Below are 15427 nucleotides of genomic sequence, written 5' to 3'. Positions count from 1 at the left end.
ACAGGCTTCTGCAGAACATGAATTGGTCATTTAACCACTGAATCAGGTGTGTTGGAGCAGAGAAACAAGGAAAACATGCAGGATGGTGGCCCTCCAGGACCAGGAGGACCCAGCCCTGCTGTAGAGTCAGAGATAGAACTCAGATTTTTTTCCGGTTTCTCTGAGCATTGCGCAGTCTGACCTTGGGGTGAATCTTGAGAGGACTGGCAGCTGTCTTCCCTTCCCACAGCAACAGTTGCTTCTTCTAAGGTTGTTGGGGATGCATATCACCCACCACCTCTCATGCAAAAGTTTTAAACAAAGATGTCGGTTTCCTCCAGGTAATGTGTTGGAAATGACCCTGAGCTACTACCACACCAAACTTTAGCTCGCTAGCTGTAAAATTGTGTATAGTCAGTTAGCTGTGGTGGCCATCTTGAATCAGGTTGTCTCCAAAAGTTAATTGGTTGCATGTGTACCTCCAGTGATTACTTAGAGTTTCATTAAAATCCATCTATTGGTTAATGAGATCTTTTGCTAACAGACAAAGTAACAAACACACCTTTCAGGCTGATATGAAAGCTGAAAAAAAGGAGCTTACTGTTCACATTTTCTGCAAAAAATAAACTGCTCAAATAAATAAAAGCAACCAACGGAGCTGGCAGCCTGTTCATTAGACTTGGTTCAGCAGAGTAACCAGCCTCAGGTCAGAGTCTTACAGAAATTCTCCAAGTGGCAGACCCATGTCAGCATCTGCTGTGTGAGGGAGATGGTGGGAGGCAGCTCCTCTCATTTGAACAGCTGCACAGAACGTCCCAGAGAGGTCAAAGGCCAGAAGGCTGGGCCAAGAAACGAAGTGTGGTCTGGTCTGACTCAAAGTGTAAACAAGACACAAATGTAAGAAGTACATTTTAATAAAGTCACCAAACATTCCACTTTATCTAATTATCAATGTCTGTGAATAAGTTGAACTATTTGATAAATGATGGTTTTACTAAATATAATTAGTTTAGTTTTTTTTTGTTTTTAATTCAACAGCATTTTAATGTTTTTGGTTCCATAACTCAGAAACAGAACAATTTAAAGGATACAAGAAAATAACCTTGGCATTCCTAACAGTTTGAAAAGATAAAGAGAAGATTCTCTGTTGTGCCGAAGCAAAGGTCCTTCCAGGGCGGTGCGACGCAGAAACACTGAGCACTGGTTTCTGTAAACGGATTGTAAATCACTGGAAACATCGTAGAAAGACACTACTGAAAGAGAGACCGAAGGTAAGAATAACTGTTGCGTTTATGTTTGATCGTGAAAAAACTGCTTGCCAAAAAAACTTGATTGCTGCCATGGTGTCACAAACACCTTCAGTGTGACTAGTATAAACAAAACATCATATTCTACTCTTTGAAAAGTCCAGAGACTGGATATAAACGTATATATGTACAAGTCAATACTGAAATGTATAGTTTCATGATCATTGATTGTTATTATTCTTTCAGATTTACTTTGTCCTGAGTTGAAGCACCTGTGGCAGCACTTCCAGCCTTGTAATGTTTTTGGTTTATAGAAACAAACTCTGCAAACCTGGATTGGAGGATTTTCTGACATTCTTCTTTAAAAAGCTCACTTTGAATGGACTGGGACTGTTTGTGGAGCCATTTTCAGGTCTCTACACAGATGTTTGACGGGGTTCAGATCAGGTCTCTTGTTGGTCCACTCTAGGACATTCAGAGTTGTCCCTCAGTCCGTCCTGTGTGTTAGAAGGTGAACCTTTAGCTCTGTGGAAATGTTGCTTCGTGCAGCTTTTCTTCAACCCTGACCGGTCCCCCAGTCACTGGTACTGAATAAACACCCCCCATCATGGTGCTGCCACCACCATGCTCCGCTGTTGGGATGATGTTGGGCAGGTGATGAGCAGTGCCTGGTTTCCTCCAGACATCACATTTAGAATGAAGGCCAAACATGTTAAGCTTGGTTTTATCAAATTAAAAAAATCTTGTTCCTTACAGTCTGAGTGTTCTTGAAGCACCCTTTCAGTGTTTTACTCTGAGGTTTCTGTTGAGCTGCTCTGACATAAAGCCCAGATCAGTGGAGGACTGCAGTTCTGGTTGTTCTTCTGGAACTTTCCCATCTCCACACAGGATCTCTGAAGCTCAGTCACAGGGACCATCAGGCTCCTGGTCTCCTCTCTCACTAAGGCTCTTTCCCCTCAATTGCTCAGCGTGGCTCAGAGACCAGCTCTTGCCCTCTTCTTCCATTTGAGAATTATGAAGCTTCATTGCAGTAAAAATGTGTTTTGTAGTCTTCCTCAGATCTGAGTCTTGTACCAATCGTGTCTCTGAGCTCTGAGGCAGTTCCTCTGACCTCATGGTTTGCTTTCTGCTCTGATTGTCAGCTGGAGGCCTTCTACAGAGAGACGTGTGCCTTTCCAAAAAAGGTTCAATGGATTTATTTTACCAGAGGGGAACTCTAAACAAGGTGTAGAAACATCTCAGTGGTGATCAAGAGAAATAGAAGGCACCAGAGCTCAATTTGAGTGTTGCTGAAAAACCTGACTACTTATGGAAATGGGATTTTTCATGTTTTACCTGTTAATAAAATTTCATTCTGTCATTATATAAGTGTAGATTAATAGAAAAAAAGTGAATTTAATTGATTTTCTCATCAGACTGCAACAATACAAAATTAGGAAATGAGAAGTAATGGCTGAAGATGCTAACCTATAAATCAAAATGCTAACAAGCATTAAAATTTGGCTTTCCATGCAAACTTGTAAGTTTGGTTAGTTACATGGTAGATAATTCTTATTTTAAATAAAAAGCAATTTTACAATAATGTATAATGTTTATTTATTTTCAAAGTCACTTTTCTGAATGATCAACTATACATATTTGTACTTTAGGAAGATTTAAACGTCTTTTTTTAAGAAAAATAATAACCACAAACTATTTTAAATTAGTCCAAAAGATTCTCTTATAAGCTAGGTACAGAAAAAAAAAAATCTTATTCTTGTTGGAGGCTGTAAAGCAAATGGAGGGCCAAACAGAGTCAAGACATTGCTCTTGCTTAGAGAATTGCAGAATGAATAATTTATGTTTGAGTACAGAAGGTTAAAGTATTAAACACAACTGAGAATTTCATTAAGCAAACAAAAAGAAAGTATCCTCTTTTGATGGTATACAGTATTACTGTGTCACAAGCATAATCTGTTCACATTAGTAATAATATAATATAATTTAAATATGTTATAATAATATAAATACATATTTGTAAAACGTAATTGTAAAATGCTGTAGCTGTTACTTTTTACAAATAAAGTTGGTCCCTTTTGTTCAAATCCGTCGCTTTAATAGTGGTGTGATTTGATTGGTTGGCGAAGGAATGACGCATTTCATGCGCGACTCTCAATATGTGACTGTTCTGGATTCCTTTAGCTGCAGTCACTGCTGTTGCGGAGGTTGTAGCCTGGTGCAGTAAATAAAAAGTAGATAATTAATTCCCCAGCTGGCTGTGGTGACAGACCCTCAGCAGGACAACAGCTCGCTGTGCGGAGACGCTTCACTGAAGCGGAGGAGACGCTTCAGGTGAGGCCGAGCGCGTGACGCTCGGAGCTCCTCGTGTGTTGTAGTTGTGTCAGGGAACTTAGCTCGGCACGTAATTCCCACCGTCTTCGTTTTAACACGTGCCCAGAGAAGACCACGGGGGCAGTTTGGTCTGGCAGCCTGGGGGACAAAGCCAACATGACCTAAACATCCTGCTAGCACGTGCCTTCCTGTGTGCACGTTCACACCTGTCACACTGACGCACAGAGCTCAGCCTGTTTAAAACTGTATGCACTGTACTTTTATTCATGGCAGGTTTAGGAAGTAAACATGTATCCAGCTCCATGTGAATATACCATGCAATGTAAAACAAGTGGGTTAAATAAATACCAGGTGCAAAAGCAGCATGTTAAGGAAGACATACTGAACAGTGGGTTTCAGGTGGTTGAACTAACAATAAATTGGACGCTGCATCCTTTTTAGGATGTCAACCTTTAGACCAGTGGTTCCCTAACTTTTCATCTTCCCACCCATAAAATAATTGTGACAAAGGCGTGTGACCCCATCTGTTTAAATAGCCAAAAATGCTAACGAACCTAACATTCACTATGTTATTTGGTTTATTCAATTTATGACTTGCTTTACTATTCTCTGTAACAGCTATCGTGCACTTGTATCATAAAAAAACTAGGTTTTTATTTGTAAGAAGATATCTAGAGATTATCAGAGGACCCCTACTTGGTGTTGGGTGACCCATATTGGGGTCCCAACATCAACTTTAGACAATAAGAAAGAAGTCGCCCACACTGGTGTAGAAAACAGCTCGTGTGGAAAGAGGAGCGGGTCAGGTCAGATTTTGTCTCTACCGTCAAATTATTTTTACAACTTGGAAGTTGACAAAGTACTGTGTTAACCCAACATTAAGTCTGTTCTGTTTTAGATAAATGTGCAGCAGGGACTCTTCCTTTCAGCACGTAGCTGCAGAGGCAATGTTTTTTTTTTTCCTCAACCAAGAATCTTGTGACGCTTTAATCTTGCGAGATCTCGCGGCACCCCCTGAGTAACATGTTATGCTTTTATGCAACAGCCCGGCGGCCAGTTTATTCTGTCACAATGTTCTTTTTTTCTCCAAAATGAAGCGCATATTTGAACATTTTTGATGTAGTTGAAGTTACTTTTTCGAGGGTACAGGAATGAGTTTTGTGCTTGTTATAGGTTATGATCGCTCCATGAGATGCTCAAGTCCTAACATCAAAATCAGTTGAATTAAATAGAAGCCTCACCCTTTGTTTAAGGAAATAGAGTAGTTATTTCCCACCACATATTCTTTCTTTTAGTTGCTTAACTTTTTCATTTTTTTTCTCCTTATCAGTTTAAAATCAAATTTACAGGCATATGTTGACTAAACAACAACAACACAAAAAATGCCATGCTTACCATTTATATTTCTATGCACTTTGGAGTTTAAAATGTGCTTAAATGAACATTTTACCCACTGTACCGGCCTTTTGGGAAACTGAATTGAAGCTGAACTGCTTTAGTTCCCTGCTGTGAAGGTCGTGCATGACACTTAAAACTGTTTACATTTCACTAAAAGCAAATGCAGCATAGAGAACTATGATGATGTAGATTTTCAGGACATGGTAAATAAAAACAAAAGCAACTGGACTTCTGCAGCTGAGGACGTTTCTCTTCTCATCAGAGAAGCTTTCTCAGTTCAAAAAACAGAGTGACGAGTTTGAGCTTTAAAAGATGAGATGTTCTGTAAGCTGGATTCACATGCAGATTGTCCTCACTCTCCTAACAATGGAGGCTCGTTAGGGTCCTTGTTTGTCTGACTCACTGATGGGCCACTCTTGTCACATGAGTGAAGGTGCTGATTGGAGTGACACTGACTGGGGATCAGGCTTATTCCTTCATTGTAGGTTTTAGAAAGCTGAAATCTGAGACTTCCTCCTCTGTTTAATGTCGGTTTCTCTCGTTTGACGTAAATGGCTGATATCACTGAAGTGCACACACCACACTGCTCAGTTTACCTTTCAAACCCAACAGGACTCTCAGACAGAGGTCCATTCTAAGGACAAAACACCCAAACACAAACTGAGCGGTGTGGTGTATGCAGTTCAGTGCAGCGAAGAATGTTCAGACCTCCATATTAGAGAAACAAACAGGCTCTCCACAGACGCATGGCTCAACCCAGGAGAGCCACCTCTTCTGGACAGGACTCAGTGGTTCACCTACACCTCAAGAATAAGGAACACTCCTTTGAGGACCAAAATGTTCATATTTTGGGGTGAGAAGACGGATGGTTTGAGAGAGGGGGGGGGGAAGCCATTTATGTCAAACAAGAGAACGATGTAAAGTTTTAAAATAGCATTTATATGAACTGATGGGGAATTTTGGAAAAGTGTTTTTTTTTCTTTTTTTTTTCAAGATGGCAGCAGTCTGCCTTGTAAGTGTGTCTGCCAGTACTTGTTTATTTTCTTAGGCCGTTTTGGCGAGCTATTAGTGCCTTGTCCAAGCAAACCCACTTCCAATTCAGCTGAAGTTTTTACTCAAACTTTCATTTCTTCATTGCAGCTCCTCTTCAGACTGCAGGACACTAAGATGTGAATGAGGCCTGCCGAAGGGTGATTCTTCAGATCCACCATTAACATTGACCTCCTCGTGCTCATTACGGCTGACCTGAAGCACCAAGGAACTCCGAGATAGTTAACCATGACTTGAAAACTACATCTCTGCCTGTTCCAAAGAAGGAAACATTTATTCCAGCACATGTGAGCCATTTGACTCGCATTTCACTCCCTCCGCTGCATGTTCTCGTGTGACTCTTTCACCATTTAGGTTCTGACCAATGTACCAAACACAGGACCACTGCAGGAAGGCTACGTCTTTGCGGAGAAGGAAGAAATTCATGGCGCCCATTAAAGGAGTATCTCATTTGTCCAGGCGGGCCAAGAGACGCTTGTATTGCAAATTGCAGCTTTGGTTGTGGAGGAAGCGGAGCAAAAAGCGCCGTCTTTGGATATTCAGAGGTAAAAGACGCGCCTCGGGGCTCAGCACGGACTCTGGCTCTCACCTCAGCTTAAAACCACAGTCACAGAAAAATAAGGTTTTAGCAAATCATCCGAAAAATGGACCAGTTTCAGAAGTAACTGTGCCGCCGGTAGAGCAAGATGGCGGCAGTTCAGAGGGAGCCTTACAGCAGAACGGCCTGTCGAGTTGGAGTCTTTCAGAGACACTCGAGGATTCCGGCCGCACGCAGGTCACAGACACTAATTTCTCCTCGGTTGTTGCCAGTCGAGCGACACAAGCAGCTCTGGGCTCGTCGCAGAGCTCAGAACCTTCTGCCGACCCGCTAAGACTTCTTCACACCGTCAAACCTCTGCAGTGTGCAGGCAGCAATGCACGGAGTGAACAGTCTAAGCTTCCCGCTGATTCTCCATCACAACAACGCAGTCCTGCTCCTCCTCATCAGAACCAAACTTCAACAAAACGCGGCGACGACAGAGTCAGCAGTAAATCAACATCTCCGACTAATGAACTGACTTCAGACATCCAAGGTACGTTTACTGCTGACCTTTGGTGTCATTATGTCTGCAACCTGTTTGACTTCCACAGATATCCTGTCAGTGTGATAAAACTTTGAAAAAGCGCAGGTAATGTACAAAGCCAGTAAAAAACAATTAACAGATAATGTTCAAAATATGTTTATTATGAAAAACAGAAAATATAATCCTAGAGAAATACTTGTGCTTGAGATACCACGTATCCGAACAACAATGAAAAGTATGTGTATGGAACAATTTGAGTACTTCACTCAAACAATGTGCAAGAATCAATCAGTTTAAGAAGTGGTATCAAAATGAAATGATTTTCATAAAAATATCAAAATGGAGGCGTGAATGATTAATAACTTCATACAAGTCACATGATAAAACATAGACTGCACTGATGTATGTTTTATAAGTGTGCATGTGTATATATGTGTCGAATATAATCATAGATATATACATGTGTGACTATGTATGCTGAATGTACTTGTATGTATGAAGGTAGATATATACTGTGCTTAAAGATGGCAAATAGTTTGTTCAAAGGAATTTATTATGTAATTAATAAGGAATTGCAAGAGAAAAAGGGGCAGGTAGAAATAAGCATATGCTTCATCCTACTCCTTTTCAGACATGTACGTTATTTATTTATTTTTGTATTTGGATTATTGGTGAACGATATTATGTTAATTTTTTACATGTCTGATATAAAGACCTTGATTGATTGATTGATTGATTGAGAGAGCACTGAACTGTAAAGTGTTCAACTTTTTCATCAGAAAGAGGCTAAGGGGATGCTTTAGGCATTTTGAAGTGGCGTTTTGTGGAAGTTCTAGAGAGTTAATATCTTACCTGTTGTAGATTACTTTTAGAACAGCCTCAGTTTGGAGAAATAGTTTACCTTTCATCAGATTAATGAACCATTTTAAAAATGGTGTCATTCTCCAAAGTTTCATAGCTGTTCATGCTAACGCCATTCCACTGTCGTCAGATTCTCAGTGCACGTTTAGCAAAAACTAAAAAAAACTGTGGTGACTTGCAAGTACAAATGGCTGTAGTACTTTTAGTGCAGCCGGCACTCAGTTCCTGCAGGAATATTGTAATAGTTCTGCCAAATTGATATGAATTGCTAAACTAACAATGATGTAAAGGTCTTAAAAAAAGCAAAAAACTGCTCTCAAAGGCAGAAGTCTGGAGTTGTATTGGAATGGCAAAATATGTTTTGAAAAATGAGTCTGCTTGGAATAAACATTATTTTTTAATTGGACTCACTTCCAAAGCATTTTGCCATCTTAATACTTCAGTCTTCTAAATTTCATAGTGGTTTGTGCAGCTCCTGTTATTTAAGTTGGACCTTTTTTCAGCAGAGATGTATTCAATTTTCTCCAGGAATTGACCCAAAGCTGCACTGGAAGTGCTACAGCTAACTGCTGTAAATAACTACAGAACTTACTGCGAGTAGTTTTGTAATGCAAAATTAACTGATATATAAAAGGTTCATGAAATTTGGTGGTTTTAAGGTGGCAGCAATTCACTTTGGTTCATCAGTCCTGTCAGAATGAAGCTTTATTTTTCCAAACTGATCTTGTTTAAAGAGCCATCTACAACAGGTAAGATATTAATAGCTCAAACTTTTACAGAATCCCACTTCAATGGCTGAACTCTCGCTTTAATATGATGTTGGAGGGAATGCAAAAAGTAAGCTGAGATTATCTTTCCCAGACTGTAAAGAGTAACAGAGCAGTTTTGGTTCATAGCTAAGCAGAATCTCACAAATTTAGTTTTTCTAATTAGAGCTGTGGTTAAAAACGCTAAAATAAAAAAAATCTTGTGTTCCCTCAGACTTTCTGGACGATTTCTACAGAAGATATGGAAGCTTCATCCCTCTGTGTAAGAGTGACCTGTTGAGACATCTGAAGAGGAAGTTCAACTCTGATTTCAGTGACAGGTGAGACCCGAGCTAACTCGGACATGTTTTCAGAGCTGGAACATTCAGAGGAAGGGCTGACGAAACGAACATCCTCCCGCCACCCCCTGCGTGCAGAAAAAAACGAATCATCTCAGAGGTCTTCAGATGCCGAGCTGCAGTCATCGAGAAACCCATCCCCTCTTTCCAAGTGGTCTACAAGAAGCACAGACTGACGCTGGAGGACTTGCTGACCCTGGCTGATCAGAGCTGGCTGAATGACCAGGTTGGCCCTGAACGCACCACCAGGCTCAGTTTTTACTGCAGAGAGTAACGTTTTTGTGCAGCTTTATAAGTTCTGTAGTCGTTAGGCTAAATGTAACCAGTACTGATACATTTTTCTCTTCCTGCTGCAGGTCATGAACATGTACGGAGAGTTGATCATGGAGTCATCCCATCACAAGGTAATCTGGATGATGTGAACAGAACTTTCAGATTTCCACATATTTAGTCATTTATTAAAAATGACTTTTATACCTACTGTAAGAGTTACAGCGAGTCGCAAACTTATTCACAGACCATTACCTTTAAAAGCCACTTTTTTGCATCCTGAAGGAGGGAAATAAAATGTGCCATCCCTCCCCTGCTCCAAATTCTTTTGAGAGTCCAGATATCAAGGCATCAAAGCAGAGAAAACGCCAGCGGCGGCGAACACTGTAACCCACTGTAGCTCTCAGACAATCATCGTTCCACAGAGATCGCTTTTACTATGATTCCCGTTGTGTGAAAAATTGTGCAGATTTCGGCCGGTAATGAATCGCATCCGTTTTTAACCAACGTTTAACGAAACCGCGTCAGAAGCAAACTGAGTTCTCCAAAATACCTGACGCGTAAAAGACACCGGAGATGAGCAAAGTTCAGGGCAGCAGAAAGAGATAAAGCAGAGTACTCCTCCGGAAATCACTGAGGTCTTTGTCCCCTTGTCCCACTTGGTTGCACCCCCCGCCCCCCCTGACTCTGGGACTGTTTCGAGCTGCCTGAATGCTCATTTGGGGGGGTTTTATAGTAGATAGATTTCATACAAACATCAAATTTTTAACCCCCTTAAAATGAGGTTTGCACATTTTCTCTAAATTAGCAGTGCCACAGGGTTGTAGCTTCTCAAAATGAGCGTAGTAGCTTAATTTTAAAATCATTTCCCCCTTTTTTTTAATCTTTTATTTCCCCCTAAAGTTGTGCTGCTGTTTCTTGCCCATCTCCGCTCACGTTAGATGTGTCCTTGACGGGTTCATCGGGTTTACTGTGTCTGTGTGTACTGGCTGTCTCTCACCCTTCCTCTCCTTTCTCTTCCTGTTGTGTCGCTAACTCGGTTCTGCTTCATTTTATCTGATCAAAAATTACTGTAAGTTGAGGTTTTAGCTGCTGCTTGGTCATAATTACAGTTGGGTCTAAGATTATCTTTGGCTCCTCAGAGGGTTAAACAATTACAGGTTCCTGATGTGTAAAACCCATTTTTAGATGTCTAAAAGTAGTTTGACACTTGATTAAAAATTGGTTCTCTTTTGTTTCTTCATCTGAGATTAAAGCAAATGAAAAGTCTGGAGGTATTTTTGAGTTTAGCATTTGAACATTCTGGATCAGCGAAGCGTTACGAGCATTTAAAGTGGGTCGGCCTCAGGCTTCAAAAACAAAACTTCATCAGAGCTTATTGGAACATTAGGATTGGCCAAATTCAGAGTGTATAAAGTCAAAATAAACAGAACATCTACTGACCTGGATGAATTAAACAAGAAAGGAGAGTAATCCAGTAGTGAGCTGAGTTGAGCGCTGACTTCATGTGCACCTCCATTCAAACTGATGTTCAGGATCGGCCCAACTCCATTTATTCTTTTCATCTTTTTCTGCGGTTGCCATGGTGAATCGAGGTTTGGAGCTCCATAGGTGATGGCTTTGCATTGCTCACAGAGATGCTTTTAGCTCGAGGGTAAGAAAGTCTGAGTTATTTAACCTCAATCTAATTAGCCTTTCTGGAACTGAAAACCCTTAGTTTCCACAGTGAGGTGAGGGGAAGTTCACTAAATTCCGACTTTGTTAAACCTCCTTTCAGGAATGCCCCCCATGAACACATCTCACCCAACTCAGATCTTTAATGCAGTCAAATGAAGCACCTAAATACAGACTTAAAAATAACTTCTGCACACGCCAAACCACATCATTCCGGTCTAATCCTTTCATGAGGAGGGTGTATTCTGTAACCCACGACACATTTCCCCGCTCGATTCGAGTCGTCTTGTAAAAACACAAACATAAGCAGCTCAGCTCTGAATATTTGGAGCGAGGCTTGTTAGAATCTGACTCCCAGTGCTGACAGGAGCAAAACCATCTGATTGTTTCTAAACCAAACAGAAGAGAGAGAGAATTACAGACTTGCGATCAATGACACAATCAGAGAGGGGGAGAAAAAACATTCTTTCTATTTATTAGTTGCGATATGTTGGTAATACGACTCACCCTCCAATAAATCCTCATGCTTCAGCATAATAAACATCTCATGTTTGTGCTATAATCACTCTAGAATACAATTACAAAGTTGCACATCTATTTTTGTTTCCAAGTCATATATTTTTAAAAATCCGTCTCCTTTTTGTTTCCACTTTCAGGTCCATTTTCTCAACAGTTTTTTCCACCGGCAGCTTATGACTAAAGGATACGACGGTGTGAAGCGATGGACAAAACAGGTTAGCTCTAACATGGAAGTGCCGCACGCTGCCCTGGTCTGTTATCAGCCTACAGCTAGGACATACAAGTGATTGTGAGAAAGTTGCAGCTGTTTTTGTGGGATTTGTGGTTTTACATTTGTCACTATTAGACTCCACCTGCAGACTGTGAGTGACGCGCAGTCTGCCCGTCCTGCTGTAAAAATGAGGCTCAACGCAGTCACAGGTGTTGAGGAGATAATGGGGGAACTGCCAGGGCTGCATAAATGATCCACCGCACAGTGCTAATGTACGTGATCCGACCAGGCTGTCAGAAACGGGAGCATTAAAGACGTATGAAGTGCAGGCGCTTTCAGTTTGCATCCACTTATGGGGCATGGATGTCATATTCATTTTGGATTTTAAACGGTTGGTTTGAAGCATTGTTTTTCCACAGTGGAATGAATTTATATCATCAAACTCAAAAAAACGAAGAAAAACAAACAAGTATTTGAATTTATTGTGGATTTTCTGTAATCCAGCGTCCAAATGATGAGCGAACCTGCGAATGCTGTACTAACTATCAAGCATGGTGGTGGTAGCATCATGCTGTGGTACGGGTGCACTACCTCCAGCTTCCTCAACTTCATCCTAAACCAATGGCTAGATGGTTTAAACTCGGACACAGCTGGGTCCAACAGGACAATGATCCCAAACACACATCGGAGCTGGTTTCCAGCTGGATAATTTAGGCTAACAGGAATGGCCAACATCAGCCCAATAGGAAAATTTATGAACTGTCACCAGAAAACAAACAAATGAACTTGACCAAGAAGAGTGGTCCGGAATTGGACCAGGCTGTAACCTGCAGACCTGTGTTCCTGTTCCAGTCTCACTTGGTCATCGTGTGTCCACATCTCCTGCATGACAAAGGCACTGATGTCATTTGCCTGGTTATTGTAAAAGAATATCCGTGTAATTCATGCCATTCTCTTATTACGACTAAATGTTCACCTCATTTTTCCGGGTCAGGTGGATCTGTTTTCCAAGAGCCTTCTTTTGGTGCCCGTCCACTTAGAGGTTCACTGGTGTCTAGTTACAGCCGACATTGCCACAAAGAAAATCTGCCTTTACGACTCCCAAGGGAATGCGCTTCAAAAGGTTGCGAGGGTAAGAAGAGAAATCCCCGTCCCGTGGGAGTTCAGTCGTTATATTTGAAAAACCTGATTTCCTTACGGTGCTTTGCTTCCAATAGAACATCCTGAAATACTTGATGACAGAAGCAAAAGAGAAGAAGCACACGGCATTTGAAGGTGGTTGGACGGTCTCATATGATGAGGTACATAAAGGGCATTGCTACTTCCCAGTAGTTTTTTTTTTTCCTGAAGGAGTCTTTCCAAGGAATCAATAGAGTAAAACCAGATGCATATTTGGTCAGATACAGAAATCTTCTGTGTACTTGCACTGAGACTTGTTCTAAATGGCAGGTGTGAACCGAGTGTCTTTCTTACATAACGTTTTGTCTCCCCCTGCTGTATTTCACAGAAAGTCCCGCAGCAGACCAATGAGAATGACTGTGGAGTTTTTGTCTTGGAGGTATGTCGTTCTCCTTAAGCTAAACGTGCACGGCTGTACAATTACAACAAACTGAGCCATAAATGCAGAGGAGTGTGCGTAAACTCAACCGAGGCGTCAGGGATGAACTAATCATCAGCAAGTGTTAACTTCGTTTTAAAAGCTGAGGTTTTAGAGAAGCAGCTCTTGCTTCTGATTAGTCAGCGAAGGGTTAAAGGTCATTTCTGAACTGTTCGGAGTCCATCATGATAGAGAAAGAAAGATTATTCACAAGGCAAGCATGTAAGACAGCTACCAATCTTGTCGGAGTGGACTTCCCAGCAAATTCACCCAGAGGTCAGACTGTGTAATGTTCAGAGAAATGACATTAAAGCCAATAGCTCTGTCTCAGCCTCAGTTAGCAGATTAAAGGTTAAAGTTCACAACAGAATATTTAAAAATGCTGGTTTGGAAGGGTTGCCAGGAAAAAGGCCTGGTCTCTTAAAATGACATGGCAGCACAACTTATGCAGGATGATAAAGTTGTACATGAACGAACATCTTCTGGAACCATGTCCTTTGGACAGGAAGAAGCAAAGTTGAGATGTTTGGCCACAATGCACAGCAGCACTTTTAGAGGAAACCAAACACAGCATATCAGCACCAACACTTCACACCAGCTGTCAGCACGGTGGTGGAAGGCTGATGGTTTGGGCTCCATACAGTCGACCATGAACTCCTCTGTAGACCAAACGACTCTGGAGTCAAATGTGGGACCATCTGTCTGACAGCTGAAGCTTGGACCAAACTGGGTCATGATGCAGCAGAACAACGATCCCAAACACAGCAGCTGATCTACAACAGAACGGCTCAAAAACAAAAGATCTTTGACCTCGGTTTGATTGAAATGTTGCACTGGGACCTTTATAAAAGCTGTAAATAAACTCAAATGATCAGAAACCTCATTGTAATCAAGAGTGTGCCAAAATTCCTCCACAACGCTGTGAAAGACTGATGATTTACAGAAAATGATTATTGAGCATTACTGCTGCTGAAGGTGGTACTACAATCATAAGGGGTATTTTTTTTTTTTTTACACAGAGCTTGCATTTTGGCTCCATTTTTGGAAAATGAACAATGAGCCTTTGTGTTGTTGTTAATCTGAGGTCGCACCTTCCTAATTTTAAGACTTAGCAAAGACCAGATAATGTTTTTGAACGTAACTAAAGCATGAAACGTCAGATGTATTTATATGTGCAGAACATTTACCAGTTGTTTCAGCTGCTCACTCAGTTTTTCTCCTCTGCAGTACTCCAGATGCCTTGCTTTGTCGAGACCTTTCCAGTTTTCACAAAAGGACATACCAAAGATACGAAAGAGGATCTATAAAGAGCTCTGTGACTGTAAGCTTCATGAGCAGGACTGACAGGGTGCGAGTGACGCTACGCCCTCTGGTAGTGTACAAATTGAACTGTCCAATGTTCCCTCTGTCATTAGCAGCTCCGTTGCTGCGCATAGTAGCAACATAAACAAGATTGAACAGGAAAAGATCAGTGTTTTATCAGGTGCACTGTCAGACTGTTCCATAATGTTTGGAAGAATATTGTATTTATATATTCACTATTTAATAAAGGCAGTTATTTAAGAAAAAAATGTGTCTATGGATCTGAAGTACATAAAAAACAGAAGCCTTATTCAGTTTGTTACAGCCTTTGGTTTTGTTATGTTCAGGTGTTCTCTGCTGTTCAAATATCAGAGCTTTATTTCTGGTTTTACATCACATCCGATTTGTTTTTGTTTCGTTTGCATCGTACTTAAACCAGATGATTAAACTGAAATAATGTTGAACATTTGGGTCTCAAGTTAAAACAAAAATGAAGTTTTAAATAAAAACAAACGTTTTCCAAACATTTTCATTTTTGTTAGATGTTTTAATTTTAAATATGCACTGCATGTTAGTTTATATGAGGTTACTTCCAAATACATTATTCTAAATAATGTAAAACCGTATCCATACGTGCATCCCCCATTTTTATTCCGTTCTTCCTGTCTTCACCTCTGACCAGTTTCCCAGTCTTTGCTGATGAAAAACACCCCCATGGCATGATGCTGCCACCACCATGCTTCACTGTGGGGATGGTGTTTTTCAGTGTGAGGTGTCAGGCTTGTACCAGACGTGGTGCTTTCCTCGACGCCAGAAAGT

General features: G+C 41.0%; 1 protein-coding gene across 1 annotated transcript; it reads left to right on the top strand.

The window, feature by feature from the left end:
• Positions 1–3350: 3350 nt before the first annotated feature.
• Positions 3351–15240, top strand: LOC108238327 (SUMO specific peptidase 5). The gene is made up of 10 exons (XM_017420329.3): positions 3351–3557; positions 6096–7078; positions 8912–9017; positions 9114–9261; positions 9392–9439; positions 11636–11713; positions 12704–12841; positions 12927–13010; positions 13217–13267; positions 14534–15240. Exons 2-10 carry the CDS (start codon positions 6370–6372, stop codon positions 14648–14650), a joined length of 1479 nt encoding a protein of 492 aa, XP_017275818.1. The 5' UTR covers positions 3351–3557; positions 6096–6369; the 3' UTR covers positions 14651–15240.
• The last annotated feature ends 187 nt before the right edge of the window (positions 15241–15427 follow it).

This window comes from Kryptolebias marmoratus, linkage group LG20 (genome assembly GCF_001649575.2).
Source record: "Kryptolebias marmoratus isolate JLee-2015 linkage group LG20, ASM164957v2, whole genome shotgun sequence".
Lineage (NCBI taxonomy): Eukaryota > Metazoa > Chordata > Actinopteri > Cyprinodontiformes > Rivulidae > Kryptolebias > Kryptolebias marmoratus.
This window is presented reverse-complemented; position numbering and strand designations above follow the sequence as displayed.